At 36.3% G+C, this 14121-nt stretch overlaps 1 protein-coding gene across 1 annotated transcript; it reads right to left on the reverse strand.

Annotated features, from left to right (window-relative positions):
- Positions 1-9584: 9584 nt before the first annotated feature.
- Positions 9585-13785, reverse strand: LOC147532633 (uncharacterized). Its single transcript, XM_086647832.1, has 3 exons — positions 13623-13785; positions 10448-11013; positions 9585-10340 (listed from the first exon to the last, which is right to left on the reverse strand). The coding sequence occupies exons 2-3, from the start codon at positions 10850-10852 to the stop codon at positions 10134-10136; spliced, it is 612 nt and encodes a 203-aa protein (XP_086503958.1). The 5' UTR covers positions 10853-11013; positions 13623-13785; the 3' UTR covers positions 9585-10133.
- Between the last annotated feature and the right edge of the window lie 336 nt (positions 13786-14121).

Genomic DNA, 14121 nt, shown 5'->3' on the forward strand with positions numbered 1-14121 from the left:
TAGGTATGGTTAGGGTAGATTTTGCATCCACAGAGATAACACAATTCTAAGGACAACATTATTTTGGAACTCAAACCACATTATGTTATTTTATGAAGTAAACTTAATCCTACTAGACTACTACTAGTCATAGGCTATTAATTTGAGTTTGTTGGGCTATAAGTCCCACGCGACCCTTTGTTTACCTTAGTTGTCTAAACTCATATTATCCTAAGATAGTCGAGCATTCGAATTATTTCGGTAAATTTTACCAGTATATCTCAAATATGAACGATGATAAGATGAGTTGATTGAATCATAATATCACTTGGTCAAACCGATTTCATTGAATTTAACTTGGCCAACGTTTCCAGTCAACACGTTTTAGTCGATTGTATCTTGTCCAATCAATTATGAATAGACTAGTTTGTCTAGTTGCATCTCAATGTCGATCAAAACAAAAAGAGAATAAAAGATATTTTAGCGTGTAGAAAAGAAAGTGATTACGAGAAATAATAATTTGATAACACTAGTAATACAATATCTACTTTACTGTTCTTTTTTTTTTGTTTTTTTATTTGTTGAAAATTGTTTTATTTTGTTTGGAGTAGAATTGGCACATTATGTGTGTAGATTATAGTTTGGAATTCTCTCTCTCATGAGAAATCTTATTCCTTTCTAACAACAGAGATACTCCTTCAACAAAAAAAAAGAAAAAAAAACAGAGATACTCAGTTCAACAAAAAAAAAAAAACAAAGATACTCTCCCGACCCGTTTCTCGAGTGAATCCTGCCGAGTGACATGACTGGGTGAGATTTTTAAGAGAGAAAGTGGAAAACTTTATCTAAATCTCGGTCAATCAGAAACTTATCTAAGAGACTGACCGGGTATAGCATCATTTTTGTATTCCTAACATTTCTCCCCACACCAAACACCTGTATGGAATATAGTTTAGGACTTCTTGGTGATTATTTGTAATTATTTGTTCAAAAATGACGGCTGGGGTACTCGGACGTGCATGATCTAGTTTGAAACAATCAAGTATTCAGGTTAGGATTTAGTCAGGGATATATTGGCCGGAGATAGCAACACCTTTGTTATTTGTTTTGGTCCACTAAACATGGCTTAAGGATGATACTAAGCCAAGGTAAAGATGAATGGTCCTCCTCTTTGAAAGAGTAGTCTGACTCAGACACAAGTGTTGGTATACTTAATAACAAAAGTCACATACATGACTTTTCTCACTCTATCCACTCATCATCAACACCTTCCTTTGAAACTTCCACTCCTCACACTATATCCTCCTACAGTATTATTATCCATGGACCACTTCAGTCTCTCTCTCTCTCTCAACACTTCTTCTCTAAATAAGTAAAGAGAAGTAAGAAACTCTTTACGAAATCTAGGTTTCGTACTTTGATGGGTAAGTTTTTAGTTTTTAGTTATTTGGACCATAATTCATTAACTTACAAGTTTTTTGTGGATAATTTGATTTTACTTATCGGGGAGAGTTATGATTTAATGAGCTCAACTTCAAACACTTTATTAATATAAGACCGAAGTAAACCACAACTTTTCACAATATATAGTAACATATTTTTACTTTGTTGAGATTCAAATTATCAAAAGTTGTAGTTTGCAACATTTGATTTGATTTTTTTTTCAATTGTTAGCGTGCCTCAAACTCTTTAATTCTAAGGTGAAAGACTAAACCTCTTAAACATAGATTAGTATTCTCATTTTTGTGTTTGAGTCTTGTGTGTTTACACGTGGGGAACATTCTTACCAAAAATTCTAACTCATATGAAATTGATTTACTATATAAATTTTCCTAATTTCACTTTCAGACTGTTAACCTGTAAAGCTTAAAAAGCTTTTTCATTTTTTCATGGGGAATTGGTGGTGAAAAAGATGGAGGTTCCTTCCTTGTTCTTTTTCATATTTTATTGATTGAACAAGAATATATATTGAATATTCTCATATTTTATCATCTCTCATCTGATAACACTAGTTGCACATAATAACGATAAAGTCAATGTTCTCTTAGACATTGTGAGAAACACTATGCTTTTATACAAAATGAGTAGAAAACCAAAGGGTTACTTTTTTTTTTTGAAATGTTTTAAAATCTATTTTTTTTCTTTAATTGTCAACGTGCCTCGAACCCTTAACTTCTAAGGTGGAAGACTAAATCTCTTAACACTCCAACCAAGAGTTATTGGCAACCGAAGGGTTATTTGATAACAACTTAGAAATCAAACAGATGAATTGATTGCAGTATAAGCCAAATGGAAACCTTGTTAGGATAATCCCACGTTGGTTGTGGAAGGGGCATGGGTTGTGCTAATAAGTGTAAAAGAAGTTTACTTTTTGAACTAGCTTTTAGGGTGAGAGAGGTTTAAGACCACCTAACACACTGGTATCAGAACCCAGATAATAAAAAATCTCATCCCAATAACTTAGGCCGACCCAAATGATCAAGAGGTCCCAAGCGGATTTATAGTGTTGGGGCCCAAAGCCACCTAACAAACCTAACCATATTTGTGTGGAAATCTAGTGGTGGCCAACGGGTCGTGCCGACACGGAAACGGACCGGCACGACCCGTTTATTTGAGGACACGGAACGGTCCGTTCCGTGCCGCGCCGACCCGTCACGGGTCTGGCGTGCCGTGTCGGGGCTGGGATTTTAGAGCCCCAGACCCGTTAAACACGGCCCATTAGACACGTAGGAACGACACGGAACGGATCGTACACGGCACGACCCGTAGGCACGGAACGACACGGAACGGAAACGGCAACAACGACACGCTAGCAACAACCCAATTTAGTTGTTTGAATTTTTAAGAATTACCTAAGGTGTACTAACATCCTCAAAACACTTTCAACTTTTTTTTATTTTAAAAAGTTACTTAGGGTGAGGGTGTTGTACACCCCCACCCCATTGTGATGAAATTGGTGATAGTGATGATTTCTATTATTAAGTCAATTTTGTATTTTTTTTTTTTTTTTTGCAAATGATTGATAGTTAGTTGGGTGCCAACCTAGTTGGGATGTATCTAAACTATAGTGATGCAAATTTTGATCTTTTTCACATTAATAAAGAGCTATTTCGATTTTTATTTTGTTTATAGTTCTACTTCATTCATCTAATAATCTAATGTGTTTACAAATTGTTAGATTTTCATGACAACTACTTTATATTACAAAAAGAAAAAACGTAAAAAAAAAGTAATACTTAAATTAAAAAAGAAGTAATACTTAAAAAAAAAGTAATACTTGAATTTAACAAAAGAGGTTTTACTTTTTTTTTTTTTACTTAGAATTTTTTTCTTTTGAAAGAAACTAAAACTTTTTTTCAAAAAAATAAACAAATAAAGTGGTAAAGATAGCCCCACACCTAAACCACAAAATATAAAGTAAATATGGAGAATCTTTATATAACTCTTTTCCAATAAAATAAACAAAGATATGACATAAACTCTAAAGTTTTTGTACATCACAATTTTTTACTTGAAAAAAATGTAATGTTTCTTTTATTACTTTTTTTTGACAAGTAAAAAAAATATTTATGAATGGGTCGGAGTCATGGGAATGCCACGGAACGGCCACGAGAACGACTACGGGAACGCCACGGAAACGGCCAGAAACGTAACGAAAAGGCCACGGGAACGGCTGGGCCGTTCCCGTGGGCCGTTTCTGTTCCCAGACCTTTGTGGTCTGGGCACGGAACGGAACGCCACGGCTCAAGCCGTGCCTGGCGTGGCCGTGGCGTCTCTGACACACCACGGCTGCCAAACGGGTCGTGCCGGCACGACACGGCCCGTTGGCCACCACTATGGAAATCTGATTTGATATTAACGAATTTAACACATGAATGTCGGCACGGCCCGTTGGCCACCACTATGGAAATCTGATTTGATATTAACGAATTTAACACATGAAAGTAGATGACACTAACTAGAGGTTTTCATCTAACTCAAAAGGGGAAACCCATAGCCTTGTGGGGTATTAGAAGTATTTATTATATAGTTAGTGGTTAATTCTTTGAAATGAACACCAAGGAATTGAAGATAGAATTAAATGATAAGCCTTACCAAAGACTTGGTAGTCTTTCAACAAAAAAAACAAAAAGACTTGGTAGTCAATGAGAATGACTTGGGTCTTCGTCAAAAGTATTTATTGTATGGTTAGTGGTAATTCTTTGAAATAGAACACCAAGGAATTGGAGATATCTTCAACAAAAAAAAAAAAAAAGGAATTGGAGATAGAATTAAATGATAAGCCTTTCTAAAGACTTGGTGGCCAATGACTTAGGTCGTGATCACAACAAATAGTATCAATAATGTTATTTATCTTTTACGAGTAATTAGGTTTATTTGATCATTTTATGCTAATATTTAAAAAAGAATTTTGCTAAATTTGACATTTACTTTCACATAAACTCATGGGACACTTATTTGTACCAAAATAGAGGGGTGATTCAATGAACTTAAGCTCATATTTAATTATATGAGCTTGAGCTAATTGACCATTACATCCTAAAGATATCTTAAAATGATTTTAAAGGATAAAAAGTACAACTGTTATATTCCTAAATTTAAGGGATGATAAAAATACCAAAATAATAAGTCATATAGTGAAATGTAATTACAAAAATGCCATTTCTTATCACACCAAACTAGCAAACGAATTTTGAGGTTCCTCTTCCACATCACTTTGTCCAACCTCACTACTTCCACTTTTTTATTTCTATCTCTACTTTGATTAATACCAAAAAAAATTGGGTGTGCATATTTAATCTCTTTGGGATATTTAAAATTCAATTTTATACTTTTTTTTTTTTGTTGTGGAAGGAATTCAATTCTATACTTGAGAAATAGTAATTAACTTATACTTTTCTTTCACAATTCTAATGGCAAAGGTATAAGCATTTCAAACACTTTTTTTGTTCGAAATCTTCTTACAATCTCATTAGATAAATTTATTTTTCCAGATAAAAAAAAAAGAAATCAAACATAAAATTATCTTTAGATAAATTACAAACAAGAAGATTTATGAAGTATGTTGAATCGGCTGATGATGAATGTTACGAAAATTATATGTATGACGAAGGGCGGAACAGGATTCTAAGTGAGTAGAGGTTAAACTAAAATTACTAGAAATCAAACTTCCTCCACTCAAAACACATGTAATATTTGTAAAACTGTGATTTATTAACAATTTTTATTAATATAGTATCTTTTGCATCATGCATATAGCATATATGTGTATATGAATTTAGGTGATTTGAAACTGAAACAAAGTCAGAACTATAACTAAAATAATGAAACTAAAGATGATGTGATTTAAATTTCAATTCTATACTTAAAATTCAATTCTATACTTGAGAAATAGTAATTAACTTATACTAAATATACCAAAAGTCTATATATTTTCCTAAATACCTGAGTTGGAATGTTTTGACAAAAAAAAAACCCAACTTGTCCAAGAAACCTTGAGTTTGACGAAACGTTTAAACAAGGGTTGGCAGCAGTCCTGTGGCAAGGGATCATGAAGGTTCGTTATTAGTAGTCATAACTGAAGTTATGGTATTGTCGGATGCAGTCGTGGCGGAAGCTATGGCAGTTCGCTTGGCAAAGGAGTTGAAGCACCGAAAAGTTATTATTCAGGGGGATTCATTGCAAGTTATCTCGGCTTGTATGGCAGTGCACGAACAACTGCCGTGGAGAATAGAACATATATTTTAAGATGTTCAGCTACTGCAGAATTTCGATAGATTAGAGTTTGGGCATTGTGCTCGAATCATGAATAATAGTACTCATTTACTTGCAAAATTTGCTTTTATAAATAATGTAACTCAAAGTCGGATGTATCCGATCATCCCTTCTCGCATTGTAAGTCAATAGGCGGACTGATGTAGCTAATGTTTCCTCTTAATAAAATCAGGGCGAGGCCTCTTCCCACCAAAAAGAAAAAGAAACCTTGAGTTTTTATTTCTTTTCCAACTCTATCAAATAGATTAAATTATAATATCCATTTTTTTAATTAGCTTTATACTTCGTGAACCCTAATGTTGCAATATTTCTATTAAATAATTAATCATCGACTAGTCGTACACTTTGATGGTCAACTAACAGTATTAGTTGGTTCAACCGAACAGCCGGTAGATATACTTTAACAAATTATAATTCAGTATAGTTTAACAGGACAAATGTTAAGAGACAACTGGATTAATTAAGTTGTAAATTTTTTGTGGTTGAACTAGTAGTTACTCTTTTTCATATTTTTATAATCAAATTGGATTAGTTTAATGAATAATACTCACAACTTTAGAATTATAACTTTTAAAGAACATTCTTTCTGCTATTTAACTTTCGATGATAACAAGAAATTACTTTTTGTTTATATATAATATATATGACACGCATATCGTTTGATATAAAAATTAAAAGGGATTAACCACAAGTTATTGAAGAGACCAAACCTCTATTAGTCGATCTCATTTCGGTCAACGCTTGCTTGCCCCCACTTGCTCAAGTTGACAGGTTATTTCCTAGCAGTGTCAAATGAAAATTTGTATTTCCTTGCGTAGTTTCAACTAAAACGCAATGAAATTAAATAACTTTTGAAGTAGAGTTTGGGTCTTTGGGTTTGAATTTTTCACATTGTGAAGTGCAACAATGAAATTCTTAGGTAGGTAGCCTATGGTATGATCTTATCCAAAAAGGAAGGGATAGTAAAGACTATAGTCAAGTTCTTTCGAAGAAAATGAGGCGTCTGCTTTTATGGTACGCGTTCTGTCTCTTTCGTTCTGTCATTGTGTGATTTTTGATTGTCTGATTACACTCAATCTCATGCATCTACTTATCATATTTTTGCCCCTGCTCGATAGTTCCGCCAACAAGCAAGAGCAAAGCGAATGAACATCAATCAAACCATGAGGATAAATAGAATCTCTTTTCACGAATTTCTACACCGGTGCTAAAACCTTTTCTCGAGATCACTTCCAAATTGTTGGGGTCGTTGCTCCGGATGTTGTTCCCCCGCTGTGAAACCAGTTGGTTCCGTAGTTTTAGAATTCTGCTGATCCCAAGTACTCCATCTCCATCTCACAACGGGCTATGGTGGCTCAAAGAAAGCCCGTCATGGCCCTTTTAAAGAGACACATGTAACATCATGGCCAAGGTTGTATACCCAGTAGGGGTGGGAATCGGTTCGGGCGGGTTCGGACTCACGATTTTCGGGCACGGGCGGGTTCAGGCGGGATAGCAAGTCCCCTGATCGGGATATCGGGCGGGTAAATATGAGCATGTGGGAGCCCGCGGCCCGATTATGTCCGAGTGCCCGTTCGGGCTCTAACGGATTCGGGCGGGTCGGGCTTCGGGTTCCGTTTATATTAAACTAAACTAAAAATAATATACATAAAAAAAAAACATAATTAAAAATATCAAAAATTAAACTAAATTTCATCTATTATATTTGGTGGTTATGGAGTGGTAGTGTTATTGTTACAGGTGTAATGGTGGTGGTATATGGTGGATCGGTTGTTCGGGAGTGGTGGTCGTCGGCGGTGAGTGACTGTCAGTATGAGTGAGGCGGTTTTAGTTTAAGTTTAGGGAGAGTGGTCTTTTGAGAGGGTATATATAGGTTAGATATTTTGATCCAACTATTGATGATTCTCAGTCGTTGGATCATAAAGGGATTAAAGAAATGTGTCTCGGGTAGCGGTCGCGGGTATTGGTTGCGGCGATTGGTCGCGGGTAACGGGTTTAAGTCGCGGGCGGGTAAGAGTTTCGGGCGGTCGGGCTTGAATTTCGGTCGGGCGGATCAGGCTTGAATTTCGGGCGGTCTGTATGGGGCGGACCTCGGGTAAGACCCCCTACCCGATGTCCGCCCACGCCCGCCCGAAATTTCGGGCCGGGTAAACCCGCGCCGGATCTCCTTCGGTCTACGGGTCGCCTCGGATCGGGCGGTTAGGACCGGGTTTCGGATTCTCGGACCGTTTTCCCGGCCCTATATACCCTTCTGATGAAGAGTTATTAATTTGCATAGTTATAGCCTGACACGCCTTTTAACCAAAAAAAAAAATAGCCTGACACGCCCGTCTCAGTGACGCGAGGGTGAGTACGTCCACGTTAGGGAGTTGCAAGGAACCACAATTTTTTGCTAAGGCCCTTGTATAATTTGATGTTACGACTTAGCATAAAGGATGGTGCCTAAATTACTTCCTGTCAAGACTACCAAAACTTACTTTTTTTTTGATGAAGGAGTTTCTTTCTCCTTAACAGTTTGGGTATCTTAACTTTTAATTGAAAATAAGAAATTCAAATTTCTAAGAGCTAAAGAAAAACTCACTGGATGTCTTTTGCACTGCAAATGGCAGTTCTGATTGCAAGTTTATGCGAAGATCTGGCAGAGAATATGGTGCTTGATCATCTTCCTGTTAAAAGGCAATAGACATTAGATGCAACTCGATATGTGGGTGTGTGTGTAGATATACAAACCAGTATACCAATAAGGCAATAACTACCACCTAGTTAGATGACTTAATCAACAGACTATGTTGGTTTTCAGCCAATAGTTCATCATGTAGGCCATGTTAACCTGGTGGTTGGCAGAACTCATCGAAACATCTTAAACAGGACTCGGAGACAGCTACAACTAGTAATGAGTCAATTGCTTTCAATCCTAACTATCATAACGCCATCACTGCGACGACAATATATTATAGAAATCCAATTTATCGTCATCATGAAGATGTTCCAAGCAGGTCTAAAGATCATCATATCCATCTGAGACAATAACTAGTATCAAAACAGAAAGACAACATGTTTGAACTATCTAAATTGGTCTCAATAAAGATATAGACAGGCTAGAAGACTATACATATGGGTTATAAGTTATATCTGTAAGCTTAATAACTTCACCATCTTAACTAAATAATGTTCATAAATAGGTAATAGCTAATAGCTTACTACGGTTACTCGTGGGCAGCATTTGTATATGTAACAACACAAGCTTGAACATTATTCTCGTATCAAGATTACAGATCAGTGTATTTACCATTTTTCCTTAAAAGAATTCAAAATAAAAGAAATTTCTCAAAATATTCTTACTCTGCCACTCCTGCGAAACTAACTTGGTTAGTTGCTTGGTTTGGTCGTCAGATCCAAATATAGGAGGAACTATACAAGCTCTTCTACAGGGTAATGGTCTTCATATATGATTCCAGAAGGGCTGCAAACACTTCCTGTTGGCCTCACCAAGCTCCTGAAATGACTTCTTCGAACATGAAATACATGGTTAAGAAAAGCCTCAACTCAATTTTTTTCTCCGCGAAGAACTGTTTCAAGTTCAGACACACAAAGATGATGATTGAACTTTACCTGTTTGTAGCATGATCTGCATCCAATATAGCAGGAGGAGGTACTTAGTATTCCTGCTGCTGGGGTACTTCTTTAAGGAACTAAGGTAGCAGATTATTCTCTCAGGATCACATTCCCGAAAAAACCAAGAAGTACAAGCATGTGTGCGTGCATTTGTGTATATGCATATACGCGTATGTATTCCGACACAAACTCCGAGAAGAGCTAAGCGACGCAAGTGTATGTCAACATATATACATTGGCAAAACAAGAAATCATTCAAAGAGAGAAAGAACATAGTACAATGCGAAGCTTATCATTTAACAGAGGAGGCACACAACTAAAATTTTACTTCTTTGAATTAAACACTCAATTGGGAACCCAACAATCAAATCGGACCCCTCCCACACATCAAAGTAAGACGCTTCACCAACGGAGCTGAGTTAGTCAAAGCCAACTTGAACACTTTACTCCATTCACCCATTCAAAGAGAAGCTCACAAAAATTCACCCCTCTAGCACTGACACTGGAAAAGAAAAACAAAGCTTTTACAACCAAAATCAAATCTGTACTTTTTCTACAAACATGGGTTCAGCTGATTCCATCTCCAAGGTTCGACGCAAAAGAAAAACACAAATATTTTATCTTCATCGTCACAACAAGCTATTAGATTTACAGCTTGGCCGCACATCGTGCAACCTTCGAATATTTTCTAGAGAATAATACTATCAATGGTACAATGTGGACAAACACGAAGAACAAATTGCATTCGAATAGAAGAAGATGAATTACAGTGAAGTAATTTGGACATTATCACCATTGCTGTTACAGTCAACCTGATGAGATAGAGACTCCAGGAGATTACGTGGAGAAGATGCCCATATCGGTAGGTCGATGAAGGATTGCTTACAGAGATCATCTTCCACTTTAAAAATGGTATCTGCTGCATCACAGAGGTCTGATATATCCTGAATCATAGCTTCCTGAGTTTCTACCTGAATTTGAGAAATTATGGATCAAATCTAACTTATAGCTCAAACCCTAATAAGAGATCAACGAAAGAACCAGATACAAACCCTAATAAGAAGTAAAAAGACCAAACCTGCAATAATAGATCACCGATCAAATTCCCAATTGAAGCTTCCGTAGTCTTCTCCGTCTGATTCATAACAGATGAAGAAGGTTCTAATTTTTGTTCTAATTGTTGATTTTGGTGGTGTATTTGGGATGATTTTTCCATAGCTCGCAATGTGTTCGATACATTTTCCCACTGAAAAATCTCTCTCGTGTACTGATCTTTCAGCTTCAATAACGTCTTTTTCCTCTGATTTCTTTTCCGCCTTCTTACCTCCGCTTCCGAATCAAGATCAGATCCACCGGCAACGGTGGAAATTTCTTCTGTGTTGCTCGTTTTCCTTCTTTTGTAAACAAATCCATCGTCATTACAGAGCTCCCATTGATCTTCTTTCTCCTCCCATGATTTTACTGGTTCTTCTTCTCCCGCCATGCCCGCCAAAATTCAAAATCTGAAAATTTTGAAATCACAACTCAAAATAATTTATTTTGAGAATTTTGTGATCCAGGCTTGAATATAGCTCAAGCTTACATCACAAGCCTCTTTTTGTTTTCACGGCTACTATTTGGTGTTATGGGGACGTATCAAATTGGCTTGAAAATAAGGTGGTGTTTGTTTTTTGGGAGATTTTGACATACACCCCCATTATTATATGAATATTTGGACTACACCCCCGTTTTTTAAAAACTTTTGATATATACCCCCACAACGACCGAAAACATAAAAACGCTGTTATATTTGAAATGTGTGAATAACACATGTGAATATGGACGAAATTACCCTTTTCTGCCATAAGTGTTCCAATTCCGGTTCATCTTCATCTTCCTTGTCATCTATTCTCCTTCATCATCAATCACCTCAATCACAACCACCTACAAAACCACCACCATAAATGATCATCATCTTGACCGACCACCAGATTCACCAATTGCTACCACCTTCATCAGTACCATCTTCAACACCGGATCTTCATCACCCACCTTCTTTGTTTGTTCTTTCAAAATATTTTTTTATCTTTTCTTTCTCTCTCTAGATCTTGTAGTCTCTTTTCAAACTTCAGCATTAGAGAAACCAAAAAGGAAAAGTTACTGATTGATTATTTCCAACTGCTTATTCTTCTTAATCAATGTATGAACTAAGCTTTCAAATTGCACAAACTTCACCTCTGGCCTCTAATATGTCCTTGAACTTAAATCAAGAGTATTAATTTCACACTACCATCACTGATAGGTTTGCCAATTCCAATAGTATAACTAGACATATCCAGACACATGATTTCTTATAACTAGAAACATAGCTAGATAAAGGAGATTTGAATTGGCGAAATAAGGTTAGATCATAATCACATCTTTCTTTGGCATCTGATAGAGTTGAATATGCAGATGAATTTTAATAGAAACATCAACTGACATTTCTTTCGGAACATGTGGGTGATAAGTTCTAGCTGACCTTCTATTTGTTGTTTGATTTCATCTCCACTTGCTCCAATGGAAATTCCAAGAACTTCATATATCCATGAAGAAGTCAAGTTGTTAACTTCAGGAACAGTTGTCGCAGGAATGACGACTTCCGCTTCTAAATATCATGATTCAAGTATTCAAAAATGGAAGACAGAGTGGTCGAAATCAACTAATTGATTGATATCAATTGACCATGAAATAATTTCTCTTTCTAAAATATGTTGCTGAAATCAACTAATTGACTCAACTATTCAAGTATCCACCCAATGATGATCAGTTGATTACTATGTCTTTGGTAGTTGAAGATGGGGTGGTTGTGGTCGTCCATGATAAAGGTTGTTAAGGGAAGAAAGAAGAAAATGGGCTCAAGTTAGGACTTTAAAATATAAAGTAAGGGTATTTTTGTCGTATTTAACATGTGTGGTTCGCACAAAGAAGATTTAAATCAGTTTAAACGTTTTCCACACACGTGGGGGTGTAAATCAAAAGTTTCTAAAAAACGGGGGTGTAGTCCTAATATTGATATAATAACGGGGGTGTATGTCAAAATCTCCCTTGTTTTTTTTATATGTCTGAATCTGAATTGGCTGAATCTGAATTTTACAAATTTAATGTTTGTTTTTTAAATCTGAATTACTAAATCTGAATTAAAATAATGACATTTATACCCTTTTTTGGTATTTTAAAAAAGAAAACCTAAGCCTTTTTATTTCTTCCCCTAAATAAATGTAAGGCCCATAAGAAGCCCTAGATCCCTCCCTCCCTCATCTCTTTCTTTCTCTTTCTCAGCAGTCATTCTCTATTGACGAAGATGCAAAGTTCCGGCGAGGGTTCAATGACGGTGACCGTCGCAAGATCCGACACCTTCTCTCTTTCTTCTTTTCTCTGTGTCTCTCTCTCTTTTCTCTCAATCTCTCCATCTCCAAACCGTATCTCAGTGGAGCAGTTCAAAGGAACCACACGAAGACCTAAGAATCGAGCCGATCAACGAATATTATCTACTGACTTTTACCATAATATTGATTCTCAAAGCATAGCATCACAGCTATTTGTGGATTCTTACCAGTTGATCCATGGGCACCAACAACAAATATTGGTTCTCAAAGCATAGCATCACAGCTATTTGTTGCTTCTCTGTTTCCATACCTAGGGTTTTTAATTATAGAGAGAGAAAACAATTTGTGGGTTCTTACCAGTTGATCCATGGGCACCAACAACAAATATTGATTCTCAAAGCATAGCATCACAACTATTTGCTTCTTCTCTGTTTCCATACCTAGGGTTTCTATTGATTCTCTAAGGATGTGGTGATGGTGTAAACTCTGGTGGTGTTGGTGGTGTTAACTGTGTGGTGGTGGTGGTAGTGGTAGTGTTAACTGTGGTGGTGGTGGTTGTGTTAACCAAGGTGGTGGTGGTGGTTGTGTTAACCGAGGTGGTGGTAGTGGTGCTGGTGGTGTTAACTGAGGTGGTGATGGTGGTGGTGTTTAACTGTTGTGGTGGTGGGGTATTGGGGTTGTAGAAGAGGGAAGAAGATGATTTAATTAGGTATTTTAAAGTTTAACAAGGGTATATACGTCTTTTGTATGTTTTCAGATCCTGGACTCAATTTTCAGACTTGTTTTGAAGTCTGAAATGTGTGAGCCTTTATTCAGCCAATTCAGACATCTAATAAATTCAGATAAAATTCAGATTTAACTAAATACAAAAACAAACATCTGAAAATTAAAAAAAACAAACAACACCTAAGTCTCATAAACAAACCATCTTGGTTTGCACACCTACTAGGTCATGTTTGACATTTGCAGAAATGAAATGTGACTACCAAGGATCGTATTCCAAAATGGTGTTTGATATCATGAATGAGTTAATACGTTCTTAAAAACTAAAGACCGAACTTGTTACGGGTGGGTTTGTGACTCATTTTTCTTGAAATCCTTATTTGGACAAAATCAATATCTGCTTTGTCACCAAACCAAACAATTAAGATGTTCTGATTACTAGGAATCACATTATGAACCCTATTTCGTTCTCGCCTGTCAAACAATATAGTGAGGGGTTTGAACCCTAACCCCACCCAATCCCTTCCCAAGTTCTTACATTTAGTGCTATCAGACCCACTCAACTTTTATCCCTCATTTCTCATTTTAAAAGTAGTATAGATGGAACTATTCTCAAGAGAGATTTAACCTAGGAAAATATCCATATTTCAATTTTGACATCAAACAAGATATAAATATATAA

This window comes from Eschscholzia californica, unplaced genomic scaffold (assembly GCF_041429995.1).
Source record: "Eschscholzia californica isolate CP2 unplaced genomic scaffold, dmEscCali1.0.p SCAF_6, whole genome shotgun sequence".
Taxonomy (NCBI): domain Eukaryota; kingdom Viridiplantae; phylum Streptophyta; class Magnoliopsida; order Ranunculales; family Papaveraceae; genus Eschscholzia; species Eschscholzia californica.